The following is a 26,345-nucleotide window of genomic DNA, read 5'->3' as shown; positions in this document are numbered from 1 at the left end:
GTGCAATCTCGGCTCACTGCAAGCTCTGCCTCCTGGGTTCACGCCATTCTCCTGCCTCAACTTCCCAAGTAGCTGGGATTACAGGCACCCGCCACCACGCCCAGCTAAGTTTTTGTATTTTTAGTACAGACAGGGTTTCACGGTGTTAGCCAGGATGGTCTCGATCTCCTGACTTCATGATCCGCCTGCCTCGGCCTCCCAAAGTGCTGGGATTACATAGAATGTTCTTATACAAAAGAATACTGTATGATCATGCCTCCAATAGTCAAACTGAGACTGTGATTCATTTTCCCTTATTTCTGTGTGCTTGATTTCTTTCTGCACACCTGGTTTAAAGGCAGTAGTTTGGCATAATACTTGTTTTTGAACTTAACTTGTAAATAGGTTTGGAAACAAATGCTTATCAATTTTAGGTCTGATTCAAAGTAAATCTTATGTCATTTGATATACATATTTATACATACTCATATACATAAACACATTGTGCTGCTTGAAAGAATGATGTTCTCATTTCCTTTTCCCAAAACTGTATGACTGAAGCTTTTATTTTAAACCCAGGGAGAGTTCTGACTTTCAAAAGAAAGATTATTTGATCTTTTCCTTTTTCATTGTTTGCTGTGTCACACTTGGAAAATGAATGATAAAAATTGTTTTTGTGGGAAGTCGGGATCTGAGAGGGTAGAGACTATACTTTTGAAAATACTTTGGTTATAATACTGGCTGTGAGGTACTACAACCTCAGAAATGACATAGTCACTGTTTTTCATGGGATCATGATTCTAAAATGGCAATCTTTCTGGAATAAAACTTCCTTGAGCAAGGGTGTCTTTTTCATGTTGTATGTGTCACATATAGAGTTAGATACTCACTAAATATTTGTTGGATAAGCAAATCATTCTTAATAAATTTCCCAACTTTTGGTGTTAGGTGCGGTACTTAGAAGAAGAAAGACCTTTTGCAATTGAGCAAGTTACTGGAATGCTGTTAGCCAAGCTTAAAGAGACTTCAGAAAATGCTTTGAAGAAACCAGTGGCTGACTGTGTGATTTCAGTAAGTTTTACTTCAGTAATGAATACCCTTGAATTATATTTTTCAGTGTATTAATGTAATATTGAAAGATTTTTCTTCCCTTACACTTTCTGCCCTTATCCAGTAAATAACCTAAATCCATTTGACTTTCTTTTTTAAAAAAATTGCCTTACTTGCTAAAGTTTAGGATTGAATTTCCCATAAAATCAGTTATGATGAGCAGTGACTCTTGAAAAACTGTTATGTAACTAGTGACTGCTGCTATCTGGGATTTATCCCTAAGAATCTTCTCAGATAGCAGTTAACTTCCCACCTGTAAGGACCTTAACATTTTATAGCAAAGGTTGAAAATTTCTAGTTGGGAATTTGAGGTTGTGTATCGGGGGAAAATATTCTTTAAGGATTCTTAACAAAACATTTAAATTATTTACCCTGTCTTATCTCTTGAGGTCCCATTAAACATCCTCAACTGGTTCTTTACCTACATGTTAACTAAATTGATAAATTCCTACTATTAAACTTGACTACAAAAGTTCAGGAGTCTCATGTCATCCGAAAAACAGAATCAGATTATGAACTTTTCAGTGAATTTAGTAATCAATTTTTTTCCATAGGCATTTGGAATTTTTTAATGGGAGAAAAATATTAGAGCTTAATATTTTATTTTCTAGCCATTTAGTAATAGCAAATAATAGAGTTTACCATTGACCAGGCACTATTTATTGGCATTTTAACCCATTTAATCTCAGAAGCAATCTATGAGGTAGGGATATTATTAACCCTACTTTTACAGATTCAAAAATTGGGATACTGAGATGTCAGATAACTTGCCCAAAATCAGCACAGCTAACTAATACAGTGTTAGAGCTGGATAGTTAATTCCCAAGCCCATGCTCATAATTGTTTTACTGCCACTTGAAAGGATATATTAGAATCATACAAATTTTAAAGATTCATCTTAAATTCAAATCCATTTCTATTTAATTATACTTGCTTTTACTTTTGTGTCAGAAATACATGTCAGAACAGAGTAATACAAACTTTTGACCATTATTAACTTTGTGGTTGGTGCAGTAGATCCATTGTAAGCTCCACAGGGACAAGTATTTTGTCTGGTTTGTGCACTATTTTCCTGATAGCTAGAAAGTACCTGGTTTGTAAGTGCTCAATGAATATTAAATAAATCATGCATTATAACTTAGATTTTTGTCAGGAGGATAATACCAAATCAGATAAGCAAGTTTATTGAGCAAAATTTAAATTCTTTTCCTGTTGTTAATCTGTTCAATGAAATGTCTAAATTCATAAAACAATAAAATTAAAGGAAGCTACTTATTTGAAACTTAAAACTGGAAGATCCCAAGTTATTTTATATGTAAATACACTTAATAGCTTTTTAGAAATTGGTCTATATGCCAAATTAAAATAATTCTTAGTTTGATAAAACTAAGGTTTATACATATATACATCTTTATACATTTTAGGACTGAGTTTAATTTTTAAATAGAGATGTATTTAATGGGCTGGGCATAGCGGCTTAGTCTATAACCCCAGTACTTTGGGAGACCAAAGCAGGAGGATTGCTTGAGGCCAGGAGTTGGAGAACAGCCTGGGCAACCATAGTGAGACCCGTCTGTACAGTTTTTTTTTTTTTTTAATTAGCCAGGCATGGTGGCACACACCTGTAGTCCCAGCTACTCAGGAGGCTGAAGCGAAAGGATTGCTTGAGCCCAGGAGTTTAAAGCTGCAGTGAACTATGATTGTACCACTGCACTTCAGCCTGTGAGGCAGAGCTAGACACAGTCTCTTTCAAAAAAAAAAAAAAAATTATATATATACATGTATATGTGTGTGTGTGTATGTATGTATGTATATTTTTTAATGTTATTTGGTGATTTTTAAAGGAAATTCATATTTATCACAAGTTCCCTACAATATAGTTCCCCTCCTTTGAAATATAATTGTTTTAAACAGTTGGAACTATATTCTCCTGGTTGGGTGTATATACATACAATAATGAAGTAATGTTATACGTGCCCTTTTTAACACAATAAAGATAGAATTCCTTAACAATTCAGATCTACCTGATTCTTTGTAACAGCTACATAGGATTCCATTACATGGATATACCATAATATATTTCTATAATCTCATTTTCAGACTCTTGAGTTTTCAGTTTTTTATTATGAAAGATGAGCAAATATATTTTTAATAGATCGGACTAACACAGGAAATATTTAGATTAACAAAACTTAGGCAACCCTGCCATATTACCTTACTTTAAATTAGTATTCATACTTTAGGTTAGATCTTTACAGCATATAAATTGTCAAACTTAAAAAATAAAACACTAGTATTTTTCCTCTTTAGTTAGAACATCATTATTTGCCTTAAACTGTACATAAGTTTTAGGGTAATTATTTTATATTTCTCAGTTGACAAAATGTTTAAGTAAAACTATACTTAACTGTTGTTTTTAAATACTAGATTCCTAGCTTTTTCACTGATGCCGAGAGACGATCTGTGATGGCTGCAGCCCAGGTTGCAGGCTTAAATTGTTTAAGGCTGATGAATGAAACTACTGCAGGTAATCACTTTGCAATTTGAAAATCACTATAAGCAAAATACTGTTACAGTGTTTTTCTAATTAATAACAAAGTATTATTTTTTTTTTAACTCTGAGGCAAGAGGATTGCTTGAGCCTGGGAGTTGAAAGCTGCAGTGAGCTATGATCATACCACTGCACTTTAGCCTGTGAGGCAGAGCTACACACAGTCTCTTTAAAAAAATTATATATACATATAAATGCGTGTGTGTATGTGTATGTACTGATTCTTATAAGCTTGTTACTTTGTAGTACAACTTTTTGGCAGAGGTTAAATGTCTTAATGGCTTTACAGATCTTTACTATTACAGAGTTGTAGTTGAGTAAGGAAAAAGTAAAGTTAAAACATTATTAACCAAATTGTGAAAAGTTAATTTACTTTGAAGATAATATGTATTACTGTACTGCATGTTACAGTACAGTATCAAAGTTACATTTCTTGTTTTCCAAGTAATTACTCTGCTAGAATTAACATAATTCTTTGTTCTTATACAGTTGCACTGGCATATGGAATTTATAAACAGGATCTTCCCCCATTAGATGAGAAACCAAGAAATGTAGTATTTATTGATATGGGACATTCTGCCTATCAGGTCTCGGTTTGTGCTTTTAACAAAGGAAAACTTAAAGTAAGTAAACACATGGGTTGTTATATTTACATATATTAAGAACACAGACTAAAGAGCCATAATAGCTGGGTTTGAATCCTGGCTCTGCCCCTTTATGACTTCAAGCAAGTTACTTAATCTCCCTAAATTTTAAGTTTGTTTATCTGAGAACGACAATAGTAACTATCTCATATAATTTTTCAGGACAAAATGAGTTAATGTGTACAAAATTCTTGGAATGCCTGGCATAGGGTAGCTGCTGTAATATATATTAGCTATTTTTATTGTTGTTTCTATTGTTAGGTTGTTAATGAAGTCATCTATCAGGGAGCATAAATTATCCATAAATATAATTACAGGAAGCATTTTCTAAAATGATTCCCATTGATTATAGAAACCTTTCTATCCAAGCATTCTAATCATAATTTTACTTCTATGTGCTTCTTACAAATTAGGATTTATAATCATTTTTACATTGATTCTTTTGTCCAGACTTATGGTCTCTCTCTAGTATGTGCAGAGTAGAGTTTACTTAGGAGATAAACTGCAACACTGCAAAAGTATTCTGTTTTAATTTGTATTACTATAATAACATCTTTGTAATCAAAAAATTAAAGGAAAATGACTCAGACTGAATATAGGGTAATGTTCAGTATAAATTGACTTAATCCTTGGCGTTTAGTCTTACATATTGACTTACTTTAAAACGAACGTTTTTTTTCCTTCCTTTATAGTAGGTAACTTTGTAGTGAAATACAATTTTTAGATCACAGACCCCTTTGAAAATCTGATCAAGGCTATAGCCCTTCTTCCCAAAATACACACTTGTACTAGTTATATACCAAGATAATTTTGCATTTAATTTTGGGTAATATTAGACTCCATGAGAGGTCCATACATGGATTCTCCATGCTAGTCTGTGGGGCAACATTCCACGCAGATTGCACTCATATGCTCCTGTGATATTTACCACCATACTACCACCCCACCACCTACCTTGTAAAGAAAGAGCTGCAAAACCACACCAACAGTAGAATTCTTTATTAGTGACTGTTGTAAGTAGTCATTTTACCCTAGGGAGAGAGCCTAGATGTTTGGTCCCATGTTTTCAAGAACTATCGTGTTGAATTTATGTGACTCCCTTCTGCTGGGAAGCCTGTTGCTCAACTAGCTGGTTAAATTGTTACCTGGTTTTTTCTGTTGGTTAGTTTTTGGTTGTGTTTTTTGTTTTTTGTTTTTGTTTTTGTTTTGTGATAGTCAGAAGGCCTAATTTCTGATCTGTAAATTGACCAATTATGGTATTTTATATTTAATCTTTGAATCTGCTTTTCTTGGATGTTTTGTTCTCGTTTATATCCTTAGGACTGTTTCTTTGCTCTCTTAAACTTGGTTTAGGTCTGTCTTTTCAGTGCTGTTGTAGAACCAAGTGAGTGAGATAATGAGGCTTTAGTTGTTGTAATTCAGTTATTTCTGAATTAGAATTCTTTTAATTATGATACATGGATCTGTAACTATAAAGTAGAAAATTCAGAATAAGGGAATACATTGGCTAAATGTAAGTGATAATTTAACTCTGATTCCACTTTCAGCACCCCTGTGATTGGATAAGTTTTTTTAGAGTCGTTTTTATTTTTAAACTTTTTTATTTTAGAGGTTTTTTTTTCTTTTTTTTTTTTTTTTAGAAGAATCTATAATTCTGAAAATACAGTTCTGCTTTTTCAATTAAACAGGTCTTGGCTACTACCTTTGATCCATATTTGGGTGGCAGGAACTTTGATGAGGCTTTAGTAGACTACTTCTGTGATGAGTTCAAGACCAAATATAAGATAAATGTGAAAGAAAACTCTCGGGCCTTGTTGCGTTTATATCAGGAATGTGAAAAACTAAAGAAGCTAATGAGTGCAAATGCATCAGATCTTCCATTGAACATTGAGTGTTTCATGAATGACCTTGATGTTTCTAGTAAAATGAACAGGTACCACGTATGTTTTTAGTTTGAAAAGTGTTTACTTATTTTATAATGTTTAGATCATATCTGATTTTTTTGTTGTTTTAGAAGATATGTTCAACTTTTAAGCCCAGAATAATGAATTTTATTTTATTTTCTCACAGGGCTCAATTTGAACAACTGTGTGCTTCCCTTTTGGCCAGGGTTGAACCACCTTTAAAAGCAGTAATGGAACAAGCTAGTAAGTGGAAATTACTGGACTATCAAAACTGTACCATAATGTTGCCTACTTAGCAGGGGTAGATAATGATAAAAGAATAAACTTTGTTATTTAAAAAGATTTATATTTCTCATTTTAGAGGAGAAGATTATAACTCATTATTCATAAGAGTAAGGCACTATAATTCTGGGTTTATAGGAATTCTTCCTGGCTCTTTTTATGGTTTATATCATAAATCTCATGCTAATTCTGGCCAAGCATGGTGGATCATGCCTGTAATCCCAAGACTTTGGGAGGCCGAGGTGGGTGGATCACCTGAGGTCAGGAGTTCAAGACCAGCCTGGCCAACATGGTGAAACCCCATCTCTATTAAAATTCCAAAAATTAGCCAGGCATGGTGGTGCACACCTGTAACCCCAGCTATTCAGGAGACTGAGGCCAGAGAATCACTTGAACCTGGGAGGCGGAGGTTGCAGTGAGCTGAGATTGCCCTACTGCACTCCAGCCTGGGCAACAGAGTGAGACTCTGTCTCAAAAAAAAACAAAAAACAAAAAATGAAAGCAACAACAAAAAGACTCATGCTAGTTCTATTTGGAAGTGTTTATAAACTATAGATGATTCTAAAATGAAATTAATGTAGAAATGGGGACATGATTGCTTTTTCATAAGGATTTTGGTAATCAAAAATATCTTCTATAGGGATTTAGGAGGTAGAAATAAGAAAATTGAAGGACTCTGAAGAGATCCTTTAAAACCCATGAAGTGCTTCTATTGCCACTCTATCATCTGTACCAAGTTGGACCAAGTGCATTGCCTGTCACATAAATAATATTTATTAAATGTTATCTATTTCTAAAAATTGCATTTTTCTTTCCTTTTATTTTCTGACAAGTAAAAAGTCAATCCACTTTTTAAAAAAGTACTTGACAAAGCCTTCTGTTGAGATTTTTAAAGACTATCATTTTTCTCAATTAAAAAAATTTTCCAGACTTACAACGGGAAGACATTAGTAGTATAGAAATTGTAGGAGGAGCAACACGAATTCCTGCAGTGAAAGAACAAATCACTAAATTCTTTCTTAAAGACATAAGTACCACATTAAATGCTGATGAAGCTGTTGCAAGAGGATGTGCATTACAGGTATGATTGTTATTTTATTTTGTAGAGTATGTATTTTGCCAGAAATGAGTGATAGATCCAAAGGGGCCTTTTAATGTTACCTGTTCCATTCCACTTATCAATAAGCTAAAGTAAATTGAAGTTATTTCTGATAAATAAGTATTACGTCTTTCCCATTTATATTTTTAAGCTATAATAGGACAGTGTGTCTGTAACGACACTGAAAGAATATTAATTTTACAAATTCTTGCAATCTGCCCATTTAAAATCCCTTTAGAGTAAAGATGTTAATTTTTGTAAGGTCACATAAAGAGTACTCAGGCCCTTTTAAATTTTCACTTCTCATTGCCAAAAACCAGTAACTTTTAAAATGTAACAATTGTAATAGGAGGACTCTTAAGCAGTTCAATCAGAGTAATCTAGGGTATGTTTTATATTTGTTGATTTAAATATGGTATGTATCTTATTTTCAGTGTGCGATTCTCTCACCAGCATTTAAAGTGCGTGAATTTTCCATAACAGACCTTGTTCCCTATTCAATTACATTAAGGTGGAAGACCTCTTTTGAAGATGGAACTGGGTAAGTTATTTTTAAAACCTTGATTAGAGCTTGTCGTAAATCTTTAACCAGTTAAACCTACTTTTCTAAATTAGAGAAATTTACACTTCTTAAAATTCTGCCAAATACTTTTAAATAATGTATTAGATAAAAAAGAATATAAAAATGATATATCACCTATAAATCATAATTGGGCATATTTTTAAATTTGTGTTTTTTATAAAAGTAAAGCAAGGCTCATTTTCAAATAAATCACAGTATACAGGTATAAAAAAGACCTGCATTTGTCATATTCTCTCTTAGCCCATTTTACAGACATAAACATTTTTAACAGCTAGTTTATCTGTCCAGTCATTTTCTTTGACTATCCATAAATAAATCATACACTTTTTAAGTACATATAGAATTATCTATAAATCTCTAGTGCAATTTAGCTTTTTAAATTATATTGTGTTTTATTTTTCCATGTCAACACACAGTAACTGTTTTTTCATTAGTTGTATGTGCCATAATAAATTTAACCACTACAGTATTAAGTCATATTTTTGCTATTTTAAACAGGGCTAGTAAGAACATCCTTGTGCACATACCCTTGTTCAGTTGTGCATGGTGTATCTGTAAGATAGCAGTGTAGGAATGGAATTGTTGAGCCAAAGAATATGCACATTATTTTGAGTAATATTGGCAAATTATTCACTAAAAGGATACCGGTTTATATTCATATTAATTTTCATGAGATTGCCTATTTTAGCTCATTTTCTCCTATACTTTCAATTGAACATGAAGATATTAAAAAAAAAAAGTACTCTGTTATTAATGTTTTTGTCTGTCATAAGCTACAATATTTTCATGCTTGTGTTAACGTTTACATTTTTTTCCATGAACTGCCCAGGATTTAGGTAGCTTGCTTCCCTACCAGAATCAAAATTTATATTTCAAACGTTTTACTTGCCTGCTTTTCAGAAGTATAGCTTGTACAATGAATAATGGTGTGTTTACATTTTGAAGTTATTTTTTAAATTTTGTTCTGTGTGCTATACATAAGTACCCCCAAGAAAACGAGATTTTTGTATACATTTCAAAAATACGAATTATCAGCCTTATCTGAATGTCTTGTAAAGGATTTTAATGGCATGTGTTAATGTCAGTTTTTTCTTTTTAAATATTTTTTCACCTGTCTGCCCCAGATAATGTCAATTTTGAGGCAAGAATTATTATTCTATAAAATTTAATTTCAGTTTCAAGGTATAAGTGATCCAGAAAAAAATTGCGAGAAAACATATGGGGGAGCTAAATTGAAAAGCCTAATGACTACAATAAGAAAGTAGAAGGTGTTGGTAGTTTCTTGAAAACTAGGATAGAGTAAGAGGTTTAAGGATTCAAGATTTTAAAATCTTGCAAACTTACAGTAATAGGATGATAATATAGTATTAAAGATTGGTTTCTGGGCCACTATAACAAATAGTCATAAACTGTTTCTGTTAAATGATTTAAGAATAGGAATTGCTATGTAGGTTTTAAAAACTCCCTGTTTTGGTGGGGTAAAGTACTGCAAAGGACATTGTTATATCAACTGAAAACAAAAATTGAAATATGAATAGTTCAGCATCAGAGAATATCCCTATTAGGATGCACACTGACGTTTTTAGGGGTAAAGGACCATAATGTATGTATAACCCTCAGTTGGTTCAGGAAAAATATACACAGAAAGTGTGTACGCTCAGATGATGAAACAAATGGAGTAAAGTTGCAAATCAGGGTAAAAGATATACAAGTGTTCCTTGTCCTATTTTTAATTTTGCACCTTTCTGTAGGTTTAAAATTATTTGCAAACAAAAGTTTCTATTAAAGGTAGCCAGAATTACAAGGGTAATAGGTGGCAAGTATTTTAGAAGTTAATGGGTAGGACTTGGCCCTCAGATGTGAGGGGAAAAAACCCTACACATTGACTTTAAAATATACATATTCTCAGGTAATTTTTCTTTTTTTAATAGTATACAGTTGTCTGTTACTATGATAGACATCATGAAAACTTTGAGCCATAAATCTGTCACAATGCATGTCTAGAACAAAATCAATAATCGTTTCTCTTTTTATTTGTGCAGAGATTTTTGCAATTGCTGCTAATGGATTAAGAATGAAATGGATTCAGTAAATAGGTTCATAGGCATCTTTCTATTTGTTTCTAAGTGAGTGTCTTTCCCACTCCATTTTAGGGAATGTGAAGTTTTTTGTAAGAACCATCCTGCCCCATTCTCAAAAGTCATTACTTTCCACAAGAAGGAACCATTTGAACTAGAAGCATTTTATACTAATTTAAATGAAGTGCCTTATCCTGATGCAAGAATTGGTAAGAGAAAAAAAAAAAGTTTTCGATAACATTTTGGCCTTTTATACATAATGTGTTATTTTAGAATCAAGGAAACAAATAGACATTTCAGCTAAGCCAGTACTGTACTTTTAAAAAAAGATATTTATACTCTTTTTTAAAATGTGCATTTGTAGTGCTCAGTTTATTTCTATAATGACAGCAGGGTTTATTACAGTCGGCCATCAGTATTCATGAGTTTGGCATCTGTAGATTCAGCCAATATTAGGGAAAAACCAAGTGCCTGTACTGAACATGTCTAGACTTTTTTTTCTTGTCATTATTCCACTACTACATATAACAACTACTGACATACCATTTATTTTGTATTAGGTATCATAATTAATCTAGAGATGATATAGACTTAAGAGTATTTGGGAGGTCGTATGTAGGTTATACGCAAAATACTGTGTCTTTTTTTTTTAATTATACTTTAAGTTCTAGGGTACATGTGCACAACATGCAGGTTTGTTACATATGTATACATGTGCCGTGTTGGTGTGCTGCACCCATTAACTCGTCATTTACATTAGGTATGTCTCCTAATGCTATCCCTCCCCCTGGCCCCGTGTGTGATGTTCCCCTTCTTGTGTCCAAGTGATCTCATTGTTCAATTCCCACCTATGAGTGAGAGCATGTGATGTTTGGTTTTCTGTTCTTGTGATAGTTTGCTGAGAATGATGGTTTCCAGCTGCATCCATGTCCCTACAAAGGACACAAACTCATCCTTTTTATGGCTGCATAGTATTCCAAGGTGTGTATGTGCTACATTTTCTTAATCCAGTCTGTCACTGATGGACATTTGGGTTGATTCCAAGTCTTTGCTATTGTGAATAGTGCTGCAATAAACATACGTATGCATGTGTCTTTATAGCAGCATGGTTTATAATCCTTTGGGTATATACCCAGTAATGGGATGGATGGGTCAAATGGTATTTCTAGTTCTAGATCCTTGAGGAATCGCCAAACTGTTTTCCACATTGGTTGAACTAGTTTACAGTCCCACCAACAGTGTAAAGTGTTCCTATTTCTCCACATCCTCTCTAGCACCTGTTGTTTCTTGACTTTTTAATGATTGCCATTCTAACTGGTGTAAGATGGTATCTCATTGTGGCTTTGATTTGCATTTCTCTGATGGCCAGTGATGATGAGCATTTTTTCATGTGTCTGTTGGCTGTGTGAATGTCTTCTTTTGAGAAGTGTCTGTTCATATCCTTTGCCCACTTTTTGATGGGGTTGTTTTTTTCTTATAAATTTGTTTGAGTTCTTTATAGGTTCTGGATATTAGCCCTTTGTCAGATGAGTAGATTGCAAAAATCTTCTACCATTCTGTAGGTTGCCTGTTCACTCTGATGGTAGTTTCTTTTGCTGTGCAGAAGCTCTTTAGTTTAATTAGATCCCATTTGTCAATTTTGGCTTTTGTTGCCGTTGCTTTTGGTGTTTTAGACATGAAGTCCTTGCCCATGCCTGTGTCCTGAATGGTCTTACCTAGGTTTTCTTCTATAGTTTTTATGGTTTTAGGTCTAACATTTAAGTCTCTAATCCATCTTGAATTAATTTTTGTATAAGGAGTAAGGAAAGGATCCAGTTTCAGCTTTCTACTTACGGCTAGCCAATTTTCCCAGCACGATTTATTAAATAAGAAATCCTTTCCCCATTTCTTGTTTTTGTCAGGTTTGTCGAAGATCAGATGGCTATAGATGTATGGTGTTACTTCTGAGGACTCTGTTCTGTTCCATTGGTCTATATTTCTGTTTTGGTACCAGTACCATGCTGTTTTGGTTACTGTAGCCTTGTAGTATAGTTTGAAGTCAGGTAGCGTGATGCCTCCAGCTTTGTTCTTTTGACTTAGGATTGTCTTGGCAATGCAGGCTCTTTTTTGGTTCCATATGAACTTTAAAGTAGTTTTTTCCAATTCTGTGAAGAAAGTCATTGGTAGCTTAATGGGGATGGCATTGAATCTATAAATTACCTTGGGTAATATGGCCATTTTCACGATATTGATTCTTCCTATCCATGAGCATGGTATATTCTTCCATTTGTTTGTGTCTTCTTTTATCTCACTGAGCAGTGGTTTGTAGTTCTCCTTGAAGAGATCCTTTACATCCCTTGTAAGTTGGATTCCTAGGTATTTTATTCTCTTTGAAGCTATTGTGATTGGGAGTTCATTCATGATATGGCTCTCTATCTGTTACTGGTTTATAAGAATGCTTGTGATTTTTGCACATTAATTTTGTATCCTGAGACTTTGCTGAAGTTGCTTATCAGCTTAAGGAGATTTTTGGCCTGAGACGATGGGGTTTTCTAAATGTACAGTCATGTCATCTGCAAACAGGGACAATTTGACTTCTTCTTTTCCTAACTGAATACCCTTTGTTTCTTTCTCTTGCCTGATTGCCCTAGCCAGAACTTCCAACACTATGTTGAATAGGAGTGGTGAGAGATGGCATCCCTATCTTGTGCCAGTTTTCAAAGGGAATGCTTCCAGTTTTTGCCCATTCAGCATGATATTGGCTGTGGGTTTGTCATCAATAGCTCTTATTATTTTGAGATACGTCCCATCAATACCAAATGAGAGTTTTTAGCATGAAGGACTGTTGAATTTTGTCCAAGGCCTTTTCTGCATCTATTGAGATAATCATGTGGTTTTTGTCTTTGATTCTGTTTATATGCTGGATTACGTTTATTGCTTTGCGTATGTTGAGCCAGCCTTGCATCCCAGGGATGAAGCCCACTTGATCATGGTGGATAAGCTTTTTGATGTGCTGCTGGATTTGGTTTGCCAGTATTTTATTGAGGATTTTTGCATCAATGTTCATCAGGGATATTGGTCTAAAATTCTCTTTATTTGTTGTGTCTCTGCCAGGCTTTGCTATCAGGATGATGTTGGCATCATAAAATGAGTAAGGGAGGATTCCCTCCTTTTCTATTGATTGGAATAGTTTCAGAAGGAATGATACCAGCTCCTCCTTGTACCTCTGGTAGAACTCGGCTGTGAATCCATCTGGTCCTGGACTTTTTTTGGTTGGTAGGCTATTAATTATTGCCTCAATTTCAGAGCCTGCTGTTGGTCTATTTAGGGATTCAACTTCTTCCTGGTTTAGTCTTGGGAGAGTGTAAGTGTCCAGGAATTTATCCATTTCTTCTAGGTTTTCTAGTTTATTTGCGTGGAGGTGTTTATAGTATTCTCTGATGGTAGTTTGTATTTCTGTGGAATCGGTGGTGATATCCCCTTTATCATTTTTTATTGCGTCTATTTAATTCTTCTCTCTTTTCTTCTTTATTAGTCTTGCTAGCGCTCTATCAATTTTGTTGATCGTTTCAAAAAACCAGCTCGTGGATTCATTGATTTTTTGGAGGGTTTTTTGTGTCTCTATCTCCTTCAGTTCTGCTCTGATCTTAGTTAATTCTTGCCTTCTACTAGCTTTTGAATGTGTTTGCTCTTGCTTCTATAGTTCTTTTAATTGTGATGTTAGGGTGTCAGTTTTAGATCTTTCCTGCTTACTCTTGTGGGCATTTAGTGCTATAAATTTCCCTCTAAATACTGCTTTAAATGTTTCCCAGAGATTCTGGTATGTTGTATCTTTGTTCTCACTGGTTTCAAAGAATATCCTTATTTCTGCCTTCATTTCGTTATGTACCCACTAGTCATTCAGGAGCAGGTTGTTCAGTTTCCATGTAGTTGAGTGGTTTTGATTGAGTTTCTTAGTCCTGAGTTCTAGTTTGATTGCACTGTCGTCTGAGAGACAGTTTGTTATAATTTCTGTTCTTTTACTTTTGCTGAGGAGTGCTTTACTTCCAACTATGTGGTCAATTTTGGAATAAGTGTGATGTAGTGCTGAAAAGAATGTATATTCTGTTGATTTGGGGTGGAGAGTTCTGTAGATGTCTATTAGGTCTGCTTGGTGCAGAGTTGTGTTCAATTCCTGGATATCCTTGTTAACTTTCTGTCTCATTGATTTGTCTAATGTTAACAGTGGGGCATTAAAGTCTCCCATTATTATTGTATGGGAATCTAAGTCTCTTTGTAAGTCTCTAAGGACTTGTTTTATGAATCTGGGTTCTCCTGTATTTGGTGCATATATATTTAGGATAGTTAGCTCTTCCTGATGAATTGATCCCTTTACCATTATGTAATGGCCTTCTTTGTCTCTTTTGATGTTTGATGATTTAAAGTCTGTTTTATCAGAGACTCAGATTGCAACCCCTGCTTTTTTTTTTGTTTTCCATTTGCTTGGTAGATCTTCCTCCATCCCGTTATTTTGAGCCTGTGTGTGTCTCTGCATGTGAGATGGGTCTCCTGAATACAGCAAACTGATGGGTCTTGACTCTTTATCCAATTTGCCAGTCTATGTCTTTTGATTGGACCATTTAGTCCATTTACATTTAAGGTTAATATTGTTATGTGTGAACTTGATCCTGTCATTATGATATTAGGTGGTTATTTTGCTCGTTAATTGATACAGTTTCTATCTAGCATTGATGGTCTTTACATTTTGGCATGTTTTTGCAATGGTTGGTATCGGTTGTTCCTTTCCATGTTTAGTGCTTCCTTTAGGATCTCTTGTAGGGCAGGCCTGGTGGTGACAGAATCTCTAAGCATTTGCTTGTCTGTGAAGGATTTTATTTCTCCTTCACTTATGAAACTTAGTTTAACTAGATATGAAATTCTCGGTTGAAAATTCTTTAAGAATGTTGAATATTGGCCCCCACTCTCTTCTGGCTTGTAGAGTTTCTGCCGAGAATTCTACTGTTAGTCTGATGGGCTTCCCTTTGTGTGTAACCTGACCTTTCTCTCTGGCTGCCCTTAACATTTTTTCCTTCATTTCAACTTTGTTGAATCTGACAGTTATGTGTCTTGGAGTTGTTCTTCTCGAGGAGTATCTTTTGTGACGTTCTCTGTATTTCCTGAATTTGAATGTTGGCTTGCCTTGCTAGGTTGGGGAAGTTCTCCTGGATGATATCCTGCAGAGTGTTTTCCAACTTGGTTCCATTTTCCACATCACTTTCAAGCATACCAATCAGACGTAGATTTGGTCTTTTCACATAATCCCATATTTCTTGGAGGCTTTGTTCATTTCTTTTTACTCTTTTTTCACTGCATTTCTCTTCTCGCTTCATTTCATTCATTTGATCTTCAATCACTGATACTCTTTCTTCCAGTTGATCGAGTCGGTTACTGAAGCTTGTGCATTTGTCACGTAGTTCTTGTGTCATGGTTTTCATCTCTATCAGTTCATTTATGGTCGTCTCTGCATTGATTATTCTAGTTGTCCATTCATCCATTCTTTTTTCAAGGTTTTTAGTTTCTTTGCACTGGGTACGTAGTTCCTCCTTTAGCTCTGAGAAGTTTGATTGACTGAAGCCTTCTTCTCTCAATTCGTCAAAGTCATTCTCTGTCCAGCTTTGTTCCGTTGCTGGCGATTAGCTGCGTTCCTTTGGAGGGGGAGATGCGCTCTGATTTTTTGAATTTCTAGCTTTTCTGCCCTGCTTTTTCCCCATCTTTGTGGTTTTATCTGCCTTTGGTCTTTGATGATGGTGACTTACTGATGGGGTTTTGGTGTAGGTGTCCTTTCTGTTTGTTAGGTTTCCTTCTAACAGTCAGGACCCTCAGCTGCAGGTCTGTTGGAGTTTGCTTGAGGTCCACTCCAGACCCTGTTTGCCTGGGTATCAACAGCGGAGGCGCTATGTCATATTTTTAATAAGGGACTTGACTACCAGAGGATTGCTTGAGCCCAGGAGTTGAAGACTAGCCTGGGTAGTATAGTGAGACCCCATTTCACTCACATGCAAAACTATGTGTACAAGGTTCTTGCATCCTCAGAGAGACCCAGGACCAATCCTCAGTAGATACTGAGGGGACAGCTATATTTCTAATTCATTTTTACTTCTGTATTTAAAATGCTTTGCAAAAATTAGCCGGGTGTGGTGGCAAACACCTGTAATCTCAGCTACTTGGGAGGCTGAGGCAGGAGAATTGCACAAAGCCAGGAGGCAGAGACTGCAGTGAGTTGAGATTGCACCACTGCACTCCAGCCTTGTCGACACAGTGAGACTCCCTCTATAAAAATAAAATGCTCTGTAACTGTCCTGAAAGGTTTGTGGAATAATTATTTTTTACTGAAAAACTTAACTTTAATCAGTAGATTGAAATTGTGCTGCCAGACAGACTGTATGTTCTAATTTTAAACTTTATGTTCACTGGCAACAATTAGAATGACTATTACTGGATTAATATGAAAGTGAGGGCGATTGGAAGGTGAGGCGGTCCCGGTGTTCTCACGTCCCAGGTGATTGTGAAGTGCTGACCAGTTGCCACTGGACATAATTGAAACACAATAGGAAAATTGCAGCAAACTCTTCAGGACAAGGTTTTCAAAACAAGTTGCAATCTTGGCAGAACTGGACAAAGAGAAAAGAAAACTACTTATGCAGAACCAGTCTTCAACAAATCATGCTGGAGCTAGCATTGCACTCTCGAGACCCTCTTTTAAGGACTTCCAGGATCACGCTGAGCAGCAGTATATTGCAGCCCAGCAGAAGGCAGCTTTGCAGCATGCTCATGCACATTCATTTGGATACTTCATAATTCAAGACTCTGCATTTGGGAACCTGACTGTTCCTGTTTACCTCGCCTTGATCCAGAATGAAGAAAATATTTGTGATGGAAAAGTGATTTTGTAATATCAAATGCCAAAGCTACTATCATTCAGTGCTAGATGAACTGTGACTTTAAGAATTTTGGTGAACTTTGATGTTTTTTGTTTGTTAAAGGAGTGTGCAAGTGAAAGCGGAAAGAAGGGTAACCAGGATGATGAGAGCTGTGGAAGCTGTATCGTCCAAGGAATTGATTATGTACCATGACTGTTACTCTTTGTAATGCTGTTTTAACTCTCAATCATGCTCTGAATTGGATAGTCACAAAAACATTCCCCAACCCCTAACAAGTTTGACTGAATATATCATGCCCACAGTAGATTTTCAAGAATCATTTATAGTACTTAACTTTAAAGAAAGAAGAGTACTTTTTAAAAATGAACCAATAGGCTTAAATCAGTTACATCCATATTTGCTGTTTATAGGATTGGTGTCAGTGTCCCTTTTGAGTTTACAGTCAACCTGTATCATCCTGAAATATTCTTTGTGAACTCATAACTACTTCCCCCTTTCTCATTTTAAAACAAACCCCAAGAATAAATCACTAACCAGTCTTAACCATCTTCTATAAACATATTCCCTTATAAATGATGTGACTAAATGCAATTAAAAATAATAGAAAAAAAAGGAAAGTGAGAATAGGAGATTGTAATATCCATTTTAACTGAGCGATCTTTTCAGAAGATATAAAATGAAATTATTTTATAACATTTAAAAGGATTTTCAAGTTTTATATTTTTGTCTATGTGCTGCTTTATAGACTAAGAAGGGGACAGCACAAATATTATAAATATTTCAAGGATATTATATAAAGCAGTAAAATTATTGAACATTATATTAGTTTGCTAGGGCTGCTATAACAAAGTACCACACGCTAGGTGGCTTAAACAGTAGAAATTTGTTGTCTCAGTTCTGAAGATTAGAAGTCTGAAGTCAAGGTATCTCCAAATACAGTCACAGTCTGAGCATGGTGGCTCATGCCTGTAATCCTAGCACTTTGGAAGGCTGAGCAGGGGGATTGCTTGAGCCCACGCATTCAAGACCACCCTGGGCAACATAGTGAGACCTAATCTGTACTAAAAATCAGAAAAATTAGCTAGACATGGTAGCGTGCACCTGTAGTCCCCGCTACTTGAAGGCTGAGGTGGGAGGATTGCTTGAGCCTGGGAGTTTGAGGCTGCAGTGACCTATGATCATGCCACTGCACTACTGTCTGGGTGACAGAGTGAAACTGCGTCTCAAAACAAAACACACATAGTCATGTTCTGAGGTACTAAGCACAGTGTGGGAGCAGGTGGGGGGCAAAATTTAACCCATAAAAAAGTCATCCAAGTTTTTTACTACCTGATTTTACTGCCTAATATTCTCTCTTCTACTGTAGATAATATATATATGAGATTTCTTTAGAGAAATAAAACATCAGTAGATTTCTTAAAGCATTGCTAATAATCTCTGCAGGTATTTTGCTATAGAAAAAATAAAAAAATTGGAATTGCTTTGTTTATGAATTACCAAGATGGTTATGATTTGTAAAGCTTATATCAAAAAAGGGAATATCTATTTTGTTTTCAAATTCAGAATTTGAATTTTGTTATTTTGGTTTTAGAGTAGCAGTATTATAAGATAACTTACTGCCTTTGAATCAAATTGTCCATGGTTAAATTCCCAATGCTTTCTTTTTTTTTTTTTTTTTTCCTACTTCCATGATTTTGGGCAGGTTACTTAAGCTTCCTGAGACTTAATAACAGGTTTGTTATGGTTTATAAAAGATAATCTGGGGGAAGTACCTGCCCCATAGTGATCAATCAGGATACGATCATAATTATTGCCAACATGATTATTTGCCAACATCTTAAAGATGATAGCCAAATTATTCAATGAATTGAATAAGTTAATCTGAGGCTCACATACTGATTGGAGTTTTTTTTTCCTTAAGGGAGCTTCACTATTCAGAATGTTTTTCCACAGTCTGATGGTGATAGTTCCAAAGTGAAGGTTAAAGTTCGTGTTAACATCCATGGAATCTTCAGTGTGGCTAGCGCATCAGTAATTGAGAAGCAAAATTTGGAAGGGGATCACAGTGATGCTCCAATGGAGACAGAAACTTCATTTAAAAATGAAAACAAAGATAATATGGTATGTAGAAATTCTTTCTCAATGTTCTTGTAATAGATAGTATATATGGTATATCTTAATCGTAATTGGGACTTTAATAGTTGAATACATTACTCTCTGAGGTTTTGCTTTGATTTTCTGCTGTGGGAATCAGTGTAAAGTCTTTTGATAAAAGCATTAAGGAATACTATTTTCAATGCTTTACATCTTTCACGTTGTAATATACTTTTTAAGAGTTTGGTGCATCTTTCATAGTATTACATGGAGCGTGTGAATCTGGAGTTCTTTCCTACGTTCTTAACTTCCATTAAAACATGTATTTTATTATGGCTAGATTTTTAGCTTACAGATAAACCACTTCAGAATGATAAATTTTGAACTATACATTCTTTTTAGATTGAAAATACATGCTTAATAAAGAATGTTTCAGGGTTTATTTGGGGGACATCTGAGACAGTTAAACAGAGGAATGTGCTGTACATTCAGTAATGTTACAGATTTTTAAATTTTTTCTTTATTAAAGAGTGACACTGAATTTACTGTGGGGATATTATAGATGAAGGAATCTTAGGAGAACTTTATTGTATTTAATTACACAACGTTTTCATCTTTTTATGTGCGCTCCTCATGAATTACTTTTGTGCATTATTTTTAATGGCATTTGTTAATTACAGTTGGAAATCTGCCCTAGATTTTCTTTTGTCCTATTTTAAGACAGTTTCTCCCTTTTTTTAAGGTTGCTTTTTGTTTTTATTAATAATTACTATGCATCTTTCTTCCAAATTGATCAGAATTCAACCACTAGCCCTTTAAACTACTTCATTTAAGGACTATGGTTTTTTCTTTCACTCTTTCCATGTATCATTTTGTAATCACTTTCTTATTTGAATTGAGGAAGAGGAAATGTCTTTATCTGTTAGTGAAGATAGTTTTTCATAAATTAACACAAGGGTGAAAAGTTAATATTTCAAATTATAATCCACAATAACTTAGATATGTAAATTTAATCCATTAAAATTTATTTTTACTGAAATTGGAAGTGCTTTGTATGCCTTCTAAGACCAGGTGTTTATAATCATTTATCTTTGTGTTTTTTTGGTTTTTTTTTTTTGAGACAGAATCTCGCTCTGTCGCCCAGGCTGGAGTGCTGTGACACGATCGGCCCACTGCAACCTCTGCCTCATGGGTTCAAGTGATTCTCCTGCCTCAGACTCCCAAGTAGCTGGGACTACAGGCATGTGCCACCACACCTGGCTAATTTTTTTGTATTTTTAGTGGAGACGGGGTTTCACTGTGTTTGCCAGGATGGTCTCGATCTCCTGACCTCGTGATCCACCCACCTCAGCCTCCCAAAGTGCTGGGGGTATAGGCGTGAGCCACCGCACCCGGCTCGTTTATCTTTTTTTAAGTATTTCTGCTGAAACCTTTAATTTTCTTTATATAATATTAGTGAATCCTAAGAACTGAAAATACAACAAGAATAGTATGGCACCCATCTTGTACTTCCCCTGGCATTTCTTATTTGCTGCTTCTGTTTGTGAGCTGGAAATTCAATTAACCAAACTTTAAAGGATGATTTCTGTATGTGAACTAAGTGGGTTCACATGTGAATAAAGTGCATGGATTTATGACCTCTGCTTTGGTTACTCAGAGACTTACCTGCTTATGATAGTTTTTGGCTTGCTAGAACATTTGCAGGCAGTTGAGGTTCCCATACAAGGACTTTCTGGATAGGTGATGTGTTCCTTAATATTTCTTTTACAATGTATGTAATCAAAAGAAAAAGGTAACTAACACAGATCATATACTTGTCATTGTTGGTGAGCACATTCATGTATTTTTTTTTTTTTTTGAGCCACCATGTCCAGCCTAAATCTTTTAAATCCCTACCACAGCTAATATAATAAATATTGAATAAATTGTAATTTATTTTCTTTTCCTTGCTAATAAAAGTGATGATGCTGAATACACTGTGTTGAAAATATTCTGTAGACTTTTTTCTTTTTTTCTTTTTTGTTTTTTTGAGACGGAGTCTCACTCTGTCGCCCAGGGTGGAGTGCAGTGGTGCAATCTCGGCTCATTGCAACCTCCACCTCCCAGGTTCAAGCAGTTCTCCTGCCTCACCCTTCTAGTAGCTGGGATTACAGGCACACGCCACCACGCCTGGCTAATTTTTGTATTTTTAGTAGAGATGGGATTTCACCATGTTGGTCAGGCTGGTCTCAAATTCCTGACCTTGTGATCCGCCAGCCTCTACCCCCCACAGTGCTGGGATTACAGGTGTGAACCACCACGCCCGGCCTGTGCACTTTCTTAATGGTTCTCTCTAGGATTTTTGTCTTTAATTCTGTATTTGGAAGTTTAAAGACTTAAATACCATTATAAAGTAGTCTCCCCTTCCCCTCAAAAAAGTAAACCAATTCAAAGACTCTGGAAGCTAATTGTTTAAATTTCAAGGGGTGGGGAATAATAAGATAATAAGTTCTTCTTTTTACTCTATCCTAGTTGATGGTATTGCTGGCTCCGAGGTAGATAAAGAGGCCTAGACATAAACCAGTGAACATCAGCAGGAGCCTTTTTTTTCCTATGAGGGTCAGTTTGTGAAAGATTATTTTATATGTGTTATTTTCTAATTCAAAATTAAAATAGCATTGATTTTCCTGAAAAATCACAATAGAGCTTGCTGACTTCAATATAATGATGTGTGAGAAAATTGACCCCTCTCTTGTAGGTATAATTTAATACAGGGGCATATTAAATTACCACGTCAAGCCCTGGGTACTTACTAAGAAATTACCACATCAGGCTCCAGGTACTTACTAAAAAATTACTACATCAAGCCCCGGGTACTTTGGTTTGTGCCTATAGTTACAGCTACTCAGGATGCTGGGGCCAGAGTTTGAGTCCATCCTGGACAACACAGTCCTCAAAAAAAAGAAAAATTATCACATCTTAAAACTATATCACAAAACCCAGGGATCAAAGAAACTATATGCTATTCATCTTACTAATGTACCACAGTTTAACTATTTCCCAATTGTTGACCATTTGGGTTCTTTATCTACTTCTATTTATTTGTTTAATTCAAAATATTTGATTATGTGTAGCCAGGACTCTTCTGTGCACTAGGGATACAGTGATTAAACAAGATTGAAAAGGTTGCCACCCATCTGTAACCTACAGTCTAGTGGGAGAGGACAGGCATGAAGCAAAAAGATAGCATATAAACATAAAGGAAATGGGATGTGTAGTGGGAATTACGTGATAGTGATGAGGAAACCACTTAGAAATAAACAGGTAAGCTAGTCTGAAGGATGCAAAAGGCAGTTTAAGGGTAAGGAGTAGGTAGATAGTTGTCCGGGCAGAGTGAATAACAAATAGAAAGGTACCGAGACAGGAAGGCCTTCATTTTTTTTGTTGTAACAAATAGAAGAGTTGTTGGTGTATAGGATATAGGTGTGGAGAATGGGGGAATAGCCGGAAAAAAAAAGTGAAATTGAGAGGGCAAATCAAGCGACAAATCGGGTAAAACCTTATAGTTCATGATAGTATCTAGATTTGTTTCTTAAGTGCTTTATGTTTATTTAACAAATAGCTGTGAGTACCTAAAATGTATGCTTGGCCATAGCAGCAAACAGAAAGATGGTTTCAACTCTCATGGAGTTTAAAATCTGTCAGGGAAGCCAGAGTCTAGAGGCACTTCCATTAAATTATCCCACTATTGATAATATTTCTATAAACATTTTTAAATCATTTCAAAGAATTAAGTTTATTAGCATTTCATATCCATTTTAAGATGTGTAATTTTCTGCTTTTAAATGTATCTTAATGAGTCTTGCAAATGATAACATCTTATATTTGCTGTTGACCATCACAATAGTCATGAGATACTTCTCATCACCTGTGCGTCTGTTAACTCGGTTGAAATTCCTAGTGGCATGACTAGGTAGTTGGCAACCTCTTGACATTTTAGTGAACAAACCATTTAAGGAGCATTCAAGGAAGGAATATGAGTCCTGGTTGTTCAAAAACAGGTTGTAATAAAGATACAGTCATAAGTCTTGTAGAATAGGTATTAGTGACTTATAAGAAAACACTGGAGACCATATTAGAGCAACTTTTAAACAAATGCTGGGTCATTTATACTCCTGATGACACATAGAATGATATTGTATAGAAATATACATTAACAGCTGGATTAAGTGATTCAGAAGAGTTGGATTCTGAATGTGAAGATTACTTAATCTGGTTTATTTTCCTTTTCTCTATGAGAGATACAAATATATAAACAATAGAAGAGCTCTTTCAATAAATATAAAAATTCTAAGTGATAAGGCATTGTGACCTTTAGCATTTTTTTCTGAGTAATACAAAAGTTAGAGTTAATAACTCAACACTTTATCACTTTTTTCACTTATCTTACCTATCAACAGAGTTGGGGAGGTTGTAAGGTGGGGGAGGGCAGTTGAAATATCAGAAATAATTGATTTCTTTTTTCTTTTTTTTGAGACGAAGTCTTGCTCTGTCACCCAGGCTGGAGTGCAGTGGCACGATCTCAGCTCACTGTAACCTCCACCTCCCAGGTTCAAGCAATTCTCCTGCCTCAGCCTCCTGAGTAGCTGGGATTACAGGCACACACCACCACGCCCGGCTAATTTTTGTATTTTTAGTATTTTGTATTTTTAGTAGGGGTTTCACCATGTTGGTCAGGCTGGTCTCAAACTCCTGACCTCGTGATCCGCCTGCCTCAGCCTCCCAAAGAATAATTGACCTTTTAACTACAAAAGAAAAAAAAAAAAATTAGCTCCTCTTTGGCAGAAATAAACTTTTATTCAAGATAGCTTTCTGGGTATTACAGATTTGCTTAATTCTAGATGTAGTTGAAGACCTAAATTATGCTGATTCCTACATTTCAAGCTTTCTTCAGGAGGATGGTGACAGATAGGATTAAGAAGGTGACCAAAAGGCCGGGCGCGGTGGCTCAAGCCTGTAATCCCAGCACTTTGGGAGGCCGAGACGGGCAGATCACGAGGTCAGGAGATCGAGACCATCCTGGCTAACACGGTGCACGGTGAAACCCCGTCTCTACTAAAAAAAATGCAAAAAACTAGCCGGGCGAGGTGGCAGGCGCCTGTAGTCCCAGCTACTCGGGAGGCTGAGGCAGGAGAATGGCGTAAACCTGGGAGGCAGAGCTTGCAGTGAGCTGAGATCCGGCCACTGCACTCCAGCCTGGGCGACAGAGTGAGACTCCGTCTCAAAAAAAAAAAAGAAGGTGACCAAAAAAATCTATTATATATATGGGATTATTTGCCAAGTGGAGAGTTCATTTTGGAGATTTTATTGGTAGAAAGTTTGGTTTTTAGACATAAAAAGAAAAAAATCTTAAAAGTGTACCTTTTAATAATTTAGAAACACCCACTTTGAGTTTTGATTAATTTGATTAATTTTCATTAATTTATATCAAAACTCACAGTGGGTATTTCTAATTATTTTACATTTTACAATTTAAAGATATGGTATTGTATTTGTGTAATTCATAGATTTTGTATCTTTTTCATTTTATTTTCTTGTGTTATTAACATTTTTCATATCAAGTTGAATGTTCTCTTTTTTATTTATTTTTATTATAACTTTAAGTTCTGGGATATATGTGCAGAACATGCGGGTTTGTTACATAGGTATACACGTGCCATGGTGCTTTGCTGCACCTGTCAACCCGTCATCTACATTAGGTATTTCTCCTAATGCTATCCCTCCCCTAGCCCCCAACCCTTGAGTGTTCTCTTTTTTTTGTAAGCTTTTGTGAATCTTTATTTGTAAATTTGAATTGAGAACAATTTTCCATGTATTTTGCAATTACTTAGCCATAGACAAATCAAACAAGATTTATCCCATAGCATCAAATAGATCTTTCCACTTTACTTACCTGTTAATCTGTTTATTTGTAGCAATTCTCGTTTGAAAAATGAGCTTCTACTTAACTGTTTCTACATTTTACATTTCAAAACAAGCTTGAACTCTAAGATGCAGTTTACATTTTTAAAACAAAAAAAAAGACACTGCATATATTATCAATTATGTATTTTCTTTCTAGGATAAAATGCAGGTTGACCAAGAAGAAGGAGGGCAACAAAAATGTCATGCAGAACACACCCCAGAAGAGGAAATTGATCATACAGGAGCCAAAACAAAGGTTCGGTTTACTTTTTCTATAGTTGTGTCTTTTTGAAATTTATATTTTGAATTATTGTATTTTATAATGCTTTCTTTTAATGCACTTGATATTTTTGATTTTAGAACTGTGAGAAAGTATAGAAAGCTGATAGCCGGAATAAGTATACTTTAATGATTTATTAAGAGTTGTGTTTTTAAAAAATGAACCCTAACAACATCAGCAAAATTACCTTTTTTGGTAGGAAAAAAGATACATTTTTCATTAACTTTTTCTTTGGTAGGAAAAAAGATACATTTTTCATTAACTTTTTTTTTTCATCTCATTTGAACACATGTACACATAGAGGGGAACAACAAACATTGATGCTTAGTGGAGGGTGGAGGGTGGAGGGTGGAGGGTGGAAGGGAGGGAGAGGATCCCTCCCCTTAACGGGTACTAGGCTTAATACCTGGGTGGTGAAATAATGTGTACAACAAGCCCCTGTGACATGAGTTTACCTATATAACCTGCACGTGTGCCCTTGAACTTATTTTAAAAAAAAAAAAAAAAAAAAAAAACTTTTATCAAAGAACCGAACAATAAAATTGCCTAAATTCTTTACCTTATTTCCTTAATTCATTATTTCTCATGCTTCACCAATAACTGCATTGTATTTCTTTTGTTTTTTTTTTTTTTTTTTTTTGAGACGGAGTCTCGCTGTGTGGCCCAGGCTGGAGTGCAGTGGCCTGATCTCGGCTCACTGCAAGCTCCACCTCCCGGGTTCACGCCATTCTCCCGCCTCAGCCTCCGAGTAGCTGGGACTACAGGCGCCCGCCACCACGCCTGGCTAGTTTTTTGTATTTTTAGTAGAGACGGGGTTTCACCGTGTTATCCAGGATGGTCTCGATCTCCTGACCTCGTGATCCACCCACCTCGGCCTCCCAAAGTGCTGGGATTACAGG

The 26,345-nt window shown here is 35.4% G+C and overlaps 2 protein-coding genes across 3 annotated transcripts in view; both read left to right on the top strand.

The window, feature by feature from the left end:
• Nucleotides 1-26,345, top strand: part of LOC105486102 (heat shock protein family A (Hsp70) member 4 like) — a 62,777-nt gene that overhangs the window by 16,174 nt on the left and 20,258 nt on the right. For both annotated transcript variants that reach the window (XM_011748796.3, XM_011748797.3), the window contains 10 exons: nt 928-1,050; nt 3,517-3,616; nt 4,130-4,263; nt 5,973-6,217; nt 6,355-6,431; nt 7,400-7,551; nt 8,004-8,110; nt 10,306-10,439; nt 19,051-19,250; nt 25,324-25,422. In XM_011748796.3, coding sequence (XP_011747098.2) covers nt 928-1,050; nt 3,517-3,616; nt 4,130-4,263; nt 5,973-6,217; nt 6,355-6,431; nt 7,400-7,551; nt 8,004-8,110; nt 10,306-10,439; nt 19,051-19,250; nt 25,324-25,422 — 1,371 coding nt within the window. The remainder of the gene's footprint in view (nt 1-927; nt 1,051-3,516; nt 3,617-4,129; nt 4,264-5,972; nt 6,218-6,354; nt 6,432-7,399; nt 7,552-8,003; nt 8,111-10,305; nt 10,440-19,050; nt 19,251-25,323; nt 25,423-26,345) is intronic.
• Nucleotides 10,446-17,107, top strand: LOC139362326 (SOSS complex subunit C). Its single transcript, XM_071093068.1, is given in 2 exon segments — nt 10,446-17,079; nt 17,082-17,107. Coding segments are annotated over 2 exon segments (219 nt in total). The 5' UTR covers nt 10,446-16,886.

The sequence above is a fragment of the Macaca nemestrina genome, chromosome 3, assembly GCF_043159975.1.
Source record: "Macaca nemestrina isolate mMacNem1 chromosome 3, mMacNem.hap1, whole genome shotgun sequence".
NCBI lineage: Eukaryota > Metazoa > Chordata > Mammalia > Primates > Cercopithecidae > Macaca > Macaca nemestrina.
Note: the sequence above shows the minus strand (reverse complement) of the source record. Positions and strands in the feature narration are given on the sequence as shown.